The 16,064-nt window shown below is 49.9% G+C and overlaps 1 protein-coding gene across 1 annotated transcript in view; it reads left to right on the top strand.

Annotated features, from left to right (window-relative positions):
* The window catches only part of CROT (carnitine O-octanoyltransferase), a 56,864-nt gene that overhangs the window by 7,954 nt on the left and 32,846 nt on the right, over positions 1-16,064 (top strand). The window contains exons 2-3 of the mRNA XM_066585604.1: positions 1,603-1,737; positions 10,202-10,326. Of these exons, the coding sequence (XP_066441701.1) occupies positions 1,623-1,737; positions 10,202-10,326 (240 nt within the window). The 5' untranslated portion in view covers positions 1,603-1,622. The remainder of the gene's footprint in view (positions 1-1,602; positions 1,738-10,201; positions 10,327-16,064) is intronic.

Raw genomic sequence — 16,064 nt, forward strand, 5'->3', positions numbered from 1 at the left:
TCGCTAAAAAACACTAAAAGAGGATCGTTTTAGCAAAAATCGTTGCATGTAAATGTGCGCCCATCATGCATGGTTCGTGCACTGCCAGCTGATCGTTAAATTCAGTCCAACCTAAAAATCGGCCTTCAGCCTTATCAGCAGTTCTCAACAGGGAGTGCTGATAGCATTGTTTCCCTGTGGAGAACAAAGGATCTGAGTGCAGATAAGAGCCTGGGGCCATTAACTACATTTAGGGAAGGCTTCATTTGCACACTTAATTGCTATTAAGTAGTTGAGTAGCTACTCAACTGTCACTACTGTCACTCAGACTGCCGTTGGAGCGATCTTTGAACGATCATCAGACCGTGTAAATGGGCCTTAACAGTTGAAGTGGGGTGGAAGCAGATACCCAGACCAGCGCTGACTCTGTGCTGTGCGGATGTCGGCTGTGGCTGCAGGGCACTGATGTCACGGATGCCCGTTTTCTTGCATAGTGTTCTCCTTTATGGTTTGTCTGGGGGGGGGGGTGAGCTATAAACATGATGTAAGTATCTATTGTTCCTTCCGGAGTTCCCCTTTATCAGTTTTTAGGAGCTCTCTGGCACATTCCTTTCGTTGTGAGGAGATTGAGAGACATGGCTGCCCTCTTTGGTCCAGGATTTGAGGAAGCTTGAGTGCAATAACTGCAGCCGCGGTGAAAACGCTGCCTGATTGTGCCGCAGCGGGAGGAATTTCAGGGAAATTCTTGGTGTTATTAAAAGCTTATCTAGAGAGCAAGACACAAACGTAACTTGTTCCCGTAGCAGGAAGACCCCTCTGGGGGGTGTATTTAGTCTAAAGCTGCAGTTCAGTCTACCAAATTTAAAGGGCCATTCCATTGAAAAGTTTATTTTTCTTTTTGGTAATAAGTCGGCTAGTATCACCTTGGTTAGTTACTCATTCTCAGCAGGTGAGTCATGTGATCTCATTCTGACCTTCTGAGAATGACTTGGCTTTATGTTTTCTCAAGGTGTCTGTTTCTCAGTCACATAATTCTTGTGTGATGATATTACATGGACCCTACCACACAGGCTCTTTAGGGGAAGGAAATACAGAAGCTCCCATCACAGTTACTGGCGATGATCATAGGCTCCTGTCACACAGTTATAACTAAGGAGATCATAGCTCCTCTTGATTGTATAATTATGGCATGTAGTCTATGTAGATGAATACAGAATATAGCAGGTAATGGCAGTGTCCTCCCAGCAGGCAGAGATGGTACTTGCTCTAGCTGCTCATGTGATGCTATGCTAATGCATCATGGGATTGTTAGTAGAGTATGCAAATCAATGACGTTTGTATGCTGTCTGTAGTACATCCATAAAAAAATACTGATGAAATGTGGACAGAAAGTACGCCCCTGTGAACGGGCCCTTAGGATGTAGTGAGATACAGAAGATATACATGGGGGGAGGGGTGTAATGCTTACAAAAGACCAGCTAGACTTAAGAGATTCAGCAAGGCAAGATAATAATAATAATAATAATCTTTATTTGAGATTATCCGTAGGGCAGAGCATTGCGGCATCTTCATTCTATCACATTGTAACGTCACTTATATTGGTTTCTCCATCTCTCCCTGCAGATGATTGGCTCTCACTCGTCATGGAGAATCACGTGTTTGGGTCTGTAGAAGAGAGGACATTTCAGTACCAGGACTCGCTCCCTCCGCTCCCGGTTCCGCCCCTTGAAGAGTCCTTATCCAAGTACTGTGATTCAGGTAGTGTATGTGTAGGACACCCACATGTTGAGCCATGAAACGTTTCCACCCAAAATAGGAAGATCATAGATTATACGACCCTTGATGCAGGGAGTCACTGAGCGCCCTTCTGCGTGGCAGGACTGTTTGGCGCAAAAGTGTCTGACAGTTGTTCCAGCAATGCTCGCTCCTATGCTTTTACACCGGAGCGATGATTGCTCAGTGAATGGAGGTGGGGCGGCTGGGGATCGTTTCGGCCCGCCCGCCTCCATTCATAGTAATCAGGACCTCGTACACGAACGACTGCCTGTTTACACGGACCGATCGCTGCTTGATATTTTTATTCCTGCATAAACTGAACACAGAAGGAATTATTGTTCGTCGCTCCGATTGTACGGCCGCTTACACTGAATGATTATCGGTCAGATTCCCGCCATCCAGCAATAATCGTTCGGTGTAAAAGGGCTGTAGTAAGGGCGGAGCCAGCCCATCCATGTATTATATGTTATAATCATTAGTAGCTTCAGGAGGGTCGGTGATCCGGGGATTATTCTGATTGTCAGATTGGAGTCAGGAAGGGATTTTTACCCTGGGGAAAATTGGCTTCTACCTCATTGGGTTTGTTTTGCCTTCCTCTGGATCAACATGGGGGGCTAATAGGTTTAACTGGATGGACATCTGTCTTTCTCGTCCGTATCATTGGGGGCCACAGCCTAGACCATGGGATATAGCCACTGCCCTAGGAGGCGACACTAAGCAAAAAAGTGTTAGCTCCTCCCCGCTGGCTATATCCCCCCTGCAGGCACTCAGCTAATTAGTCTTTAGCTTAGTGTCTGCTAGGAGGCAGACGTGGAAAGAGCGATGCACGGGAATCCGGGGAGTCGGGGCTTTTCCCTGGCTTTACTGGCCTCCCGGGGAGACGCAGGCAGGGGGTGTCTCCACCACTACTGCAGCGTCTCACCCAGAGAAGAAAAAGGGGCCCGACCATGCAATGCGCATCTGAGTCGGTTACCCGCCAGCCATAGGGCTTCCCCTCCCTGGAGTAGCGCACTGTCTGACGGTGACGCGTAGGGGGCAGCACTGCTGGAGCAGTCGACGCATGGACAGGCTGTGGCTCCCAGGACAACACCCCGTTTGGGACTAGCGGCAAGGGCAGCATTCCACCTGGGACCCCACATGGATAGCATTCACAACCATGGAACAGCCACTCGGGACTCCCTGCTGGCGGCGGCGGCAGCAGGCTCAGGTTACCTGGCACAACTCCCGGACGGCAGAGGCAGCAGCGGCGGCAGTTCTCCCTTGGCAGGGATAGAAGCAGGGCAGGTCAGGACACCGGGGTGCCGGCCGGCAAGCCACTTCCGGCGCGGCGCTCCGGGGGGCGGAGCGCCGTCGTCACGGCCGGAAGACATCACTTCCGGTTCACGGGGACGCTTCCCGGCCAGGCCACGCCCCCTCCGACCGCGGCAAGCTTAAAAGGGGCAGCCAGAAAGAAGAATGGCCACTCTCTGCAGCACATCGTGTTGGCTTGCCTGCACGCCGGAGCCCGGCACTGTGCAGCTCTCTGAGCCCACAGCAGCAGCCCTTCTGAGCAGCAGCCCTTCGGAGCAGCAGTCGTCCAGCCATCCAGCCCTGCAGTGTCCCTCTGCTGCGGAGAAGCATCCGGACAGCAGCAGCACCTCCTGTCTCGGGCACCAGCAGCAGTGACAACGCCGCAGCAAGTCCCTGCCACAACGCCTGCCGGGTCACCAACGCTACGAGATCGGGTGTGTGTACCCGCGTCGACTCCCGACAACATCCAAACGTCAGGACCAGAGGCTCCAGCTGGACCGGGGGAACCGCACAAACAGCTGCGAGACCGGGTAAGCCCTGCCCAAGGCAGCACTTTGCGGTGTTCTCCCCTCTCCCTCCCCTCCCTTCCCCTGCAGGCATTCCTGTAAACGGTACCCACCAGTTGCAAATTGTGTTGTGTTACCATGTCTGACCCCAGATCAGAGGGTTCCAGCCCGGCCAAGGGGAGGGTGAAGCACTACGCTTGCTCTACATGCAGCGTTAAATTTGCGTACGGTCAAACCGACCCCCGCTGCGCGGGATGTACCACGGCACGCGCTCCCCCAGGGACTCCGGTGCCCCCCGCCGCCCCTGTGGAGCCAGGGCCCGAGCCCCAATGGGCAAGGTCCCTGGCCGCTGCCGTTTCCGGCCTGGCCTCATCCTCTGCGGCAATTTTACGCCGGTTAGAGCTCAGCTCCGACGCGTCCTCCTCGGAATACGCACGAGGGAGGACGCGCAAAAGAAGGAGGTCCCGCAGTAGCGAGGACTCCCCCCGGAGATCACGACGCACCAGGAGGTCAGATAGGTCCCCCAAGCCCAGGCGGTCCGGGGACTCTCGCGGCTCTCACGGCTCCAGGGAATCCGTGCATACGTACCATAGATCAATGCACTCGTCGCGATCCCGGTATTCTACAAGACAGGCCCGGGCTCACCATGAGTCCCCACGAGCGTCTTGCTCTCGGGCATCCCATGACACGGCCCAAACGGCAGGTGAGGGCAGCGGGTCGGAAGACTACGACCGCTCTGGTGCCTCGTCAGTGTCTGAACTAGACGAAGAACAAGTGTCACGCCTAGCCAGCCTAATGGATAGCCTGGTAATATCCGTAAGGGAAACCCTCCAGGTTACGGAGGAAACAGTAGAGACGGCCCCGTCCACGGTGTCGTTTAGACGGCAGAGGAAATCACGACAGGTCTTTCCGGACCACCCGGATTTCTCGGAAGCCCTTAACAAGGAGTGGCAGAACCCGGATAAAAAATTCAGGCAACCCGGGAAAACTTGGGAAATTACTTACCCGTTCCCAGGGGGCTTGAAAAAGGGTTGGGCGGTACCTCCAGTAGTCGACCCACCCGTGTCATGACTAGCTAGGAGCACAGCATTGCCCACAGCCGAAGTAGCGACGCTAGCTAACCTGCAAGACAGGAAGCTGGACACCTTGGCAAAAACAGTGTTTCAGGCCACAGGCACAGCCTTGCAACCGATATTTGCGGCTGCATGGGTCAGTAAGGCGTCCACAGCCTGGGCCAAACAATTACGAAAAGACATCATAGCAGGCGCTCCACCAAGTGAGTTGCTCGAGCTGACAGATAATATCATACAGGCAAATAAGTTTGTATGCACAGCTCAGCTTGACGCAGCCAAATTTGTGGCCCGGGCGTCCGCCGCATCGGTAGCGACAAGGAGAACACTCTGGCTGAAGAGCTGGTCAGCGGATACAGCGTCCAAGATAGCGCTAACGAAATTGCCGTTTGAAGGAGACAGGCTATTCGGCCCCAAACTGGATGACATGATAAAGGACGCCACAGGCGGCAAGAGGACGTCACTACCGCAAATGCCGGCAAGAAAGGAGAAGGCCCCGTTAAAAAAGAAGCCGTTCTTTAGGCCCTTTCGGCGCTTTCCATCCCGCCCAGGGTCGGGGCAGTGGTCCCACTCTGCGAGAACCCCTACAGAGTCAAAGAGGGGCCGCTCATTTAAAACAAAACAGACGTGGCGATCCCGACCCGGAACATCGAAAATGGCGGGACCAAAAAGCGTGGCATGAGACACTGCCCCCACCCAGTGTCACCAGGGTGGGGGGCAGGCTCTCCCAATTTTGGGAGACATGGGGGAGGCGCGTGAACGACAAGTGGGTACAGGAGATTGTGACATCCGGGTACTCAATCGAATTCACGACCCTCCCACGGAATTTTTTCTGCAAGTCCAGAGTGCCGTCCACCCCGGAAGGGGTAGCCAGCCTACAACAAGCAGTACAGAACCTACTGGCACAAGGGGTTGTGAAACCAGTGCCAGGAGCCCAGGAGAGGCAGGGGTTTTACTCGAACCTTTTTCTAGTACCCAAAAAGGACGGCAGAGTGAGACCGGTCCTGGACTTAAGGAGGTTGAATCGATTCGTCAGGACAAAACATTTCCGGATGGAGTCAGTCAAGTCCGTGATAACATCCATGCAGCCGGGGGAATTTCTGTCCTCGATAGATATCAAGGACGCCTACCTTCATATCCCAATTCGGGAAACACATCAGAAATTCCTCCGCTTCGAAACACAGGGAAGGCACTTTCAGTTTACGGCACTGCCATTCGGCCTCTCTACGTAGCCAAGAGTTTTCACGAAGGTACTAGCAGCAGTGATGGCGCTAGTTCATGCGGAAGGTATAGCGGCTATTCCATACCTAGACGACATACTAATAAAAGCACCATCATGGGACGACAACGTCAGGAGCCTGAACGTCACGATAAAAACCCTAGAAGAATTCGGCTGGATAGTGAACCACGAAAAGTCATGTCTAATACCAACGCAACGTCTGCAATTTCTGGGCATGATATTCGACACCAGCCTCCCGGATCCTGCTACCTCAAGCAAAGGCACACAAGCTCCGGCAGGGCGTCCGGTCTTTAAGGCAGGGGAAACCACTGACCATCAGATACTGCATGGCTATCCTTGGCCAGATGGTGGCAGCATTCGAGGCAATCCCCTTCGCTCAGTTCCGATCAAGGATGTTACAACACCTGATACTGTCACGCTGGAATGGGTCCCGGCTGACCCTGGAACAGCAGATCCAGATAACCCCTCAGGTCCGAGGGTCACTGAAATGGTGGCTGAGACCTGGCAGGCTTCAGGCAGGGCGACTGTTGGGCCCCAGGCGATGGACAGTAGTGACGACGAACGCCAGCCTTTCGGGTTGGGGCGGAACACTGAGGGACCAATCGGTTCAAGGAGTCTGGTCACAAAGAGAGGCAAGGCTTCACATAAACATTCTAGAGCTGCGAGCTATCTACCGGACGCTCCGACACTTCGGGCCCAGTCTCGAGAGAAAAAGCGTACGCATCCAGACGGACAACACCACAGCGGTGGCCTATATCAACCGGCAAGGTGGGACACGGAGCTCGTCGGTAATGAGCGAGGTAGCAGCCATACTAACATGGACAGAGAGGCATCTAAGCTCAATATCCGCGGTGTACATCCCCGGAGTAGAAAACTGGATGGCGGATTACCTAAGCCGGGAAAGGATAGACCCCGGCGAATGGGGCCTGCATCCAGAAATCTTTCAAACGATATGCCTGAAATGGGGCACACCAGATGTGGACCTCATGGCGTCACGGTTAAACTGCAAGATACGCCCATTTGTGTCCCGAGCCCGGGACCCACAGGCAGCGGCAACCGATGCCCTGACAATTCCGTGGAAGGAGTACAAACTCCTATACGTATTCCCACCAATCCCGCTCATACCGAGGATCCTGGGAAAAATCAAGCAGGAAGGGCGACCAGCGATATTGGTAGCACCAAATTGGCCAAGAAGGAGCAAGACGGGCCATCATAGAAATGCTGTTCGACACACCGTGGCACCTTCCGGAGCCTTTTGTTCACCCGGATTCCAGGTCTCTACATTTGACGGCCTGGCCGTTGAGATCGAGGTGTTGAGAAGGAAAGGTTATGCGGAGACTGTCATCCAGACAATGATACGAGCCAGAAAAGCAGCCTCGTCAGCAATCTACTATAGAGTCTGGAAGCGCTTCTTCATCTGGTGCGAGGAGAGGCGTTTACAACCAATGCAATTTTCGGTGTCCAGAATTCTTGCATTCCTACAATCAGGCCTTGAAGTAGGATTAAGGGTAGGATCGCTGAGGGGCCAGGTATCAGCACTAACGGTACTGTTCCAAAGACCAATTGCAAACAGGATGGCAGTACGGACATTCCTGCAAGGAGTTGCCCATACAACACCCCCGTTTAAGCCTCCGGTCCAAACTTGGGAGCTCAATCTCGTGTTAGACACTATTACGGACCAGCCATTTGAGCCGCTCAAGGAAATTCCTATGCGGTTACTAACCTGGAAGGTGGCATTCCTCGTCGCTATCACATCGATCCGGAGGGTCTCAGAACTAGCGGCATTGTCTATACAAACACCATATATGGCCTTCCACCAGGACAAAGTGGTACTAAGACCATCACCCGAGTTTTTACCAAAAGTAGTCTCTCAGTTTCATATTAATGAGGAAATCGTTTTGCCCTCCTTTTGTCCAAATCCAGTACACAAAAAGGAAAAACTACTGCACCACCTGGACGTAGTAAGGGCACTGAGAACCTATGTGAAGAGAACAAGGGATTTCCGCAAGACCGACTCCCTCTTCGTTATTCCGGAGGGGACCCGAAGGGGCCTAGCAGCCTCAAAAATCACCCTATCGAAATGGATAAGGTCCCTGATAACGGAAGCATATCGAGCCTCGGGACGCTCGCCACCATTTCGGGTTACGGCCCACTCCACACGGGCGGTGAGGGCCTCCTGGGCAGTCCGTCACGGAGCCTCAGCCCTCCAGGTGTGTAAGGCAGCCACCTGTACTTCCGTACATACTTTCTCGAAGTTTTATAGAGTCCACATAGCCGCATCATCCGACGCCGCTCTTGGATGGAAAATCCTGCAGGCGGCAGTCGTTTGACCGCACGTGCAGTGCCCACCCAATATATGTTTTTTTCGGGACTGCTTGTGAACGTCCCATGGTCTAGGCTGTGGCCCCCAATGATACGGACGAGAAACAGATATTTTTGGTATAACTTACCGTAAAATCTCTTTCTCGTCGCGTTCATTGGGGGCCACAGCACCCACCCCTTATTATTTAGGCGGTTGCCGGAACTCTCTGTTCTTCGGTCATTGTTTTGGTGGCAAAGAATTACGCCAGATTTATGTTTGGTATGTATGTAACACAATATGTATAAATGTACTCCCACTGGCTTCCTACTGCTTGCAGACAGACTAATTAGCTGAGTGCCTGCAGGGGGGATATAGCCAGCGGGGAGGAGCTAACACTTTTTTGCTTAGTGTCGCCTCCTAGGGCAGTGGCTATATCCCATGGTCTAGGCTGTGGCCCCCAATGAACGCGACGAGAAAGAGATTTTACGGTAAGTTATACCAAAAATATCTGTTTTTTCGGCCTTTCATACAATTTACTATGTTACATGGAAAGCTATCTACTATGTGTCTTCGAAGATAAGACCCTATCATATATTAACTTTTGGCGCCAAAAAAGGGCACTGGGTCTTATTTTACTTACCTAGCACGCTCGGTCCACGTCCTCCCGATGCCTTCCGGAGCTTCGCCTTGCGTCCTGCAGTTCTTGTTCACCCACAGAAAATCACTTCCTGGTTACGGGATTTCAAGTGGACTATTTCTGCCTCCAGGAAGTGATAGCTCTGATTGGTTCTTGAGTGCTTCTTAGCCAATCAATGCAGCGCTTGACTAACCAATGCGATGGCTGTGATTGGTTAATCTAGTGCTGCATTGATTGGCTGAGCAGCGGTCAAAGAACCAATCACAGCTGTCCCGTTGTGGAGGCAGGATTTATGAATTGGCCAATCAATGCCACGGCTCAACCAATTCATGAGTTTGACCTCCACAATACAATGACTCTGATTTGATCAACCGAGCGCTCCTCAGCCAATCAATGCAGCAAAGATTCCGTTATGGTCTGAGGATTTTTTACATGACATGATCTCAGTTCGTTGGTTGTATGACAAGGACCATGAACACGGAGGTGACCCCTGACCTTCTAGACCATAATGTGCTGCTGACAATGTGGGAATACTCTGGGAATGGTCGGCCATACTTCCAACAAGACAACGCGCCTCGTCACAGATCTAACGCTGGTTTATGTTGGTTTGAGGATATGGATGTCCCACGATTGGACTGACTGCATAGAGTCCCGACCTGAACCTACTGAACATCTTTGGGACAAACTGGAACGTCGGGTCAGGAAATATGAACAGAGTCCTTCTTCTTTAGAAGAACTCCCCACATGTTTGCAGGATAAATGGAGGGAAATACCAGGAGGCCCAACTAAGTATTAACATATGGAAATAAATAGTACTGCTGATACTTGCTCAGGTGTCCAACTACTTTTGGTAGAATTGTGTAGCTTGGCTATAGTGCCTAATTAGGGGTAGTCTTGAACACACCCCCTGTCTCATCATTGGTTCAGGCTACAGAGGAGGCAGTCAGAGGGTGTGTTCTAGACTACTTCAGATTAACCCCTATAGCTAAACTATAGTCACCGATCACAGCTCTGACCTAATAGAGATGAATTCAAAAAGCAAGTAAGGAGCAATATCAGAGGAAAAGCAAAGAGCAGATAAATCTCTTCAGCTACTGATTTACATATCAGTTTTGAATTTCTGACTGGAAGTTTGCCTTAAGCTTCAGCGAAGGGAGGTCACAGGCTGCTGACCCGTAGAGAGACTTCTGGCTCAGAGGGTTGGGGGATAGGTTGGGCGCCCTCCTTCTTTCGGAGAGGGCTGGCGAGAGGCTGTATCTTAGGGAGCCCTTATTTGTGGCACTTGGAATTTCAAATTGAAAAAAAGTTTCTTCTCCATCTTACAAATGTGAAGCCTGAAGTTTAGCTGTTCTTGGCCCGAACAGAAGCAATAAGTGTAACCTGTATGTTGTTTCCTTGCAGTAAAACCATTTCTGAATGAAGACGAATATAAGACGACGTGTAGGATTGTGAAAGACTTTGGAAATGGAGTCGGCAAAGAACTTCACCAGAAGCTATTGGAGAGGGCAAGAACACGGAAGAACTGGGTGGGTGCTATCCCTTTATAAGGTGCTGCTGCATAGAATGTCTTATCAGTAGTGCTCGGCCTACAAGGCAAATAAGTAACTGCTGATGGTGACTGTAGTCCTATTGTAACCTGCGAGTTTCTTACCAAGCTGCTGGATTTCTGAGTGACGGCATTCACTATCATCAGTTGTGATTTTAGCAGCTTTAAGTCACGTAGCCAAAAGTCATTGTGTGGCCCTAGTATTCAAGGACAGCCTCAGTCTATCATGGGGGTCTCCCCGATAAGCCAGAGAGGAGGGCTGATTAAAAAAAAGAGCATCTCCTGCTTTGTGGACTCAGCTTTATGATGTCACCAATGAATGGGCTGTGATTAAATATTTCCAGACTTCCAATAATTTAGAATTTCCTTTAATCGATTATTTTTGCAGATTTTCAGAATATAACTGTCTACTGAAAGGTCACCTTATTAGAGCCCCGGCCATTTCACAATTGAGGCTTCCCTGCATGGAAATTTAGATCCATGACGTCAGAGTGCAGCATAAAATCATGTGATAAGTTTTCCGTGGATCGGCTTCGATGTCAATCCACATTAAATGGGAAAGTCCAGCGATCTCAGTGACTTCCAATGAGGCCTGGGGCATCTCTGCTGTCTAGCCGGGGCCGGGATGTCACTGCCAACCTTGTGGGGTTTTCTCATGTAACAGTGTCAAGAGTATATCAAGAACGGTGGAAACAGTGGAAAAACGTCATCTGGTAGGATGGATCCAGATTTCTGTTGCACTGTGCTGATGGGAGGTCAGAATTTGGGGCAAGCAGCATGAATCGATGACCCCTTCCTGTCAGGCTGGTGGAGGTGGAGTAATGGTGTGGGGAAGGTTTTCTTGGCACTCCCTGGGTCATCTGATACCAGTAGATGGGCAAAATGACCAATTGCTGTGCTTCTTGAGGACAAAGACAGTCCAACCTGGTTCTAGATGGAGGGCTGTAATACAGAGGCCATTCAGTATATATACAGTATGATCAAGCAGGCAGCGTGTGCCCCATATGCAACAGTTTGTCATTATTGTGCAGAAACTGAACCCACAGCCCAGCAAAAGACATCTGTAGAGCAAATGAAGCCGCTCATCCTGTTTGTCTTGGTGCTGGTTATGCTAATTACATAAACTTTAAAGGCCCATTTAGACGGGACGAATGTCGGGCAAAGGATGCCCGACACTCGTCGCCACATACACTCGCTCCCGTGCTGTTGCACAGGAGCTAGTATCACTGGCGGCCAGCAGGGGGACAGGGAGGCTGCAGGAGATTTCACTCCTTGCTCTCCCTTGCCCCTCTACATTGACTTAACATAGCTGACGTTCAGTACTGAACGGCTGCTATTTACACTGAACGATCATCGTTCAGCTCATCATCCATCGTCTATGCAGCATAAACGATGAGCTGATCGTTCAGTGCAAATAGCAGCTGTTCAGTATTGAACGGCTGCTATGTTAAGTCAATGGAGAGGGGCGGGGGAGAGGGAGGAGTGAAATCTCCTCCAGCTGTCCCGCTGTGAGCCAGTGTATGTGGGGACGAGATTCGGGCATCGTATGCGCGACATTCGTCACGTCAAAATGGGCCTGAAGGCGCATTGCACAGATATGCAATATCTTCCCACCGCCTGCAACATGGGTGCATAAACAAAGAATATCGCAATGCAATGTAGCACCAAGAGACCTTTTACCTCTATCACATATTTGATTTACAAAAATGATGATGAACGGTCTCTTTAATATATATCACACCACAGAAATGGATTTTAGTTTTGATGTCTGTGTAATAAATGCAGCCGGCCATTCATGGAGGTTGATGCACAGTTCTGCGAGCTTTAAGAGTCCTCTATCCCCAGATCAGTGTCAGATTACTTGGTCTTATAGTCAATCTCCTCTTCTTAAGACGGATTCTACTTACATTGTAACCTTAGGAACTGGAGATCTTCCTGGTTATAAACTATTATTACAATCTGGCTCTTAGATCCCCTAAACATGGCCGCAGGACAATGTGGAAACCTGATGAGACGACTGGAGCTGCGGATGAAACGCTCGAGCGTAAAGCGGGTGTCAGATTTGTTAAAGGGGTGTTCCAGCACTAAGCTGTTGCTGATGTATCCTCAGGATTGGTCATCGATATCAGATCAGTGGGGGCTCACGGCTCTGGATCCCCACTGACCAGCAGTTGAGTGTCGCGGTCACTTTCAGTCCATCCCTGGCACAGTGCCCTGCATTTTATAACTGCTGTACCCGGTATAGCAGCTTAACCCCTTAATGACGCTGCCCTTTTTTCTTCTTTCCATTTTTGATTTCTCTTACCTCACTTTTTAAAAATCATAACTCTTTTTATTTTCCCATCGACGTCTGAGGGCTTGTTTTTTGCAGAACGACTTGTTTTTAAATTTTTAATGTCAAAAAAGTCGGCGCTCGATTAATCAATCAGAGACATAATAATAATAATAATAATAATCTTTATTTGTATAGCGCCAACATATTCCGCAGCGCTTACATAGACAGGGGATACAGAAAGACAAAATACAAACATTACAGAACCACGGTTACATATTGTATTTAGCTGATGGAAACAATAGGGGTGAGGGTCCTGCTCCAACGAGCTTACATACTACAAGTAATGGGGTGATACAGAGGGTAAAGGGGCTGGAGATGTGCACAGTATGGCGAGGTGGAGAGTGAGGGATGCTATACACATAGACAATGGTCAGACATTTAGCCGTGTGACGGCAGAAACGGTGTGACTGCAGGAGCGGTTTATGATGCCTAGCAGGGATTGCAGTCAGTAGGTCAGGGAGCATGTTATCAGGCGGAGTACAGAGAGGTTTGTTTAGGGAATGCGGTATGCCTCCCTGAAGAGGTGTGTTTTTAGAGTACGCCTGAAGTTCTGCGAGTCCTGGATTGCTCGGGTAGCCTTTGGTAGTGCGTTCCAGAGGACCGGTGCTGCTCTGGAGAAGTCTTGGAGGGGGGAATGAGAAGTTCGAATTAAAGGGGCGCTCAGTCTGGTTTCATTAGCAGAGCGGAGAGCCCGGGCTGGTTGATGGATTGAGATGAGGGAGGCGATATAGGGTGGCGCTGTACTGTGGAGGGCTTTGTGGATGAAGGTAGCGAGTTTGAATTGAATTCTGTATTTAACGGGCAGCCAGTGCAGTGACCGGCACAGGACAGAGGGGTCTGAGTAGCGGCTGGACAGGAAGATGAGCCTGGCTGCGGCATTCAGGATGGACTGGAGAGGGTAGAGTCTGGTGCAGGGGAGGCCGATCAGCAACGAGTTGCAATAATCGAGCCGGGAGTGGATGAGGGTGACAATAAGCGTTTTTAACGTCTCCACAGTGAGAAAAGAGCGGATTCTTGCGATGTTCTTGAGGTGCAGCTGACATGTTCGGGCCAGAGATTGGATGTAGGGGGCAAAAGAGAGATCAGAGTCAAATATGACCCCAAGGCAGCGGGCGTGTTGTCTAGGAGTTATGGTGCCACACACTGAGATGGAGATGTCAGGATGAGGTCGGTTAGTGGAGGGTGGAAATACCAGTAAGTCAGTTTTAGAGAGGTTCAGTTTTAGGTAGAGAGAGGACATGGTGTTAGAGACAGCGGACAGACAGTTAGTGATATTTTGGAGTAAAGGTGCAGAGATGTCACAGGAAGAGGTGTATAGCTGGGTGTCATCAGCATACCGGGGGTATTTGAGGCCAAAACTCCTGATGGTTTGTCCAATAGGGGCTGTGTAGATAGAGAAGAGAAGGGGGCCAAGGACCGAGCCCTGGGGGACCCCAACAGCAAGGGGAAGAGGAGGGGAGGTAGAGCCAGCAAAGGAGACACTGAAAGAGCGGTCAGATAGGTAAGAGGAGAACCAGGAGAGGGCAGTGTCCTTTAGGCCAATGGAGCGTAGCATACTGAGGAGGAGTTTGTGGTCAACAGTGTCAAACGCTGCAGAAAGGTCGAGGAGGATCAGTAGGGAGTAATCGCCCCTCGATTTGGCTGTCAGTAGGTCATTGGATACCCTAGTAAGGGCAGTTTCTGTCGAGTGTTGAGGTCGGAAGCCAGACTGTAGGGGGTCTAGGAGAGAGTTCTCTGATAAATAGCTTACAAGGCGGGAGTAAACCAGGCGTTCTAGTAGTTTGGAGATGAAGGGGAGGTTTGAGATGGGTCTGTAGTTGGCAGCATCAGTCGCGTCCAGAGTCGGTTTCTTTAGCAGTGGGGATATGATGGCGTGTTTGAAAGAAGAGGGAAAGATGCCAGAGGTCAGAGAGAGGTTGAATATAGTGGTGAGATGGGAGATGACCACTGGGGAGAAGGAACGGAGGAGGTGTGAGGGGAGAGGGTCGCTAGCGCAGGTGGTGGGGCGAGCAGAGAAGAGCAATTTGGAGACTTCTTCCTCTGTCACTGGTCTGAGTACAGACAGTGAGCAGGAGCTAGATGCAGTGCTGACAGGACTAGGGTCAGGGCTAGTCTGGGGTTGGGAAGGTATTTCCTGACGGATGTCGTCTATTTTCTTTTTGAAGTAAGCAGCCAACTCTTCAGCACTGAGACATTCAATGACATAATTGAATGGCTATGATTGGTTGATCCAGCGTCGGCTTTCATTGGCTAATAACTATGTATAAATATATCGGAGTACAATAGACAGATCTGTCCCATCATCTATGTATACCCAGGATTGTAACAAGGGGGCGCTCTAATAACTATGTATAATATATCAGGGTCAGTACAGAGATCTCTCCCATCATCTAATATACCCAGGACTGTAACAAGGGGGCGCTGTAATAATTATGTATAGATATATCAGGGGTCAGTACAGAGATCTCCCCAACATCTATTATACCCAGGACTATAACAAGGGGGCGCTCTAATAACTATGTTTAGATATATCAGGGGGCAGTACTGAGATCTCTCCCATCATCTATATATACCCAGGCCTGTAACAAGGGGGCACTCTAATAACTATGTATAGATATATCCGGGTCAGTACAGAGATCTCTCCCATCATCTATTATATCCAGGACTGTAACAAGGAGGCGCTCTAATAACTATGTATAATATATCAGGGGTCAGTACAGAGATCTCTCCCATCATCTATTATACCCAGGATTGTAACAAGGGGGCGCTCTAATAACTATGTATAATATATCAAGGGTCAGTACAGAGATCTCTCCCATCATCTAATATACCCAGGACTGTAACAAGGGGGCGCTCTAATAACTATGTATAGATATATCAGGGGTCAGTACAGAGATCTCTCCCATCATCTAATATACCCAGGACTGTAACAAGGGGGCGCTCTAATAACTATGTATAGATATATCAGGGGTTAGTACAGAGATCTCTGCCATCATCTATTATACCCAGGACTGTAACAAGAGGGCACTCTAATAACTATGAATAGATATATCAGGGGTCAGTACAGAGATCTCTACCATCATCTATTATACCCAGGACTGTAACAAGGGGGCGCTCTAATAACTATGTGTAGATATATCAGGGGTCAGTCCAGAGATCTCTCCCATCATCTATTATACTCAGGACTGTAATAAGGGGCGCTCTCATAACTATGTATAGATGTATCAGGGGTCAGTACAGAGATCTCTCTCATCATCTATTATATCCAGGACTGTAACAAGGGGGCACTCTAATAACTATGTATAGATATATCAGGGTCAGTACAGAGATCTCTCCCATCATCTATTATATCCAGGACTGTAACAAGGGGCGCTCTAATAACT

Source organism: Eleutherodactylus coqui, chromosome 12, assembly GCF_035609145.1.
Source record: "Eleutherodactylus coqui strain aEleCoq1 chromosome 12, aEleCoq1.hap1, whole genome shotgun sequence".
Classification (NCBI taxonomy): Eukaryota; Metazoa; Chordata; class Amphibia; order Anura; family Eleutherodactylidae; genus Eleutherodactylus; species Eleutherodactylus coqui.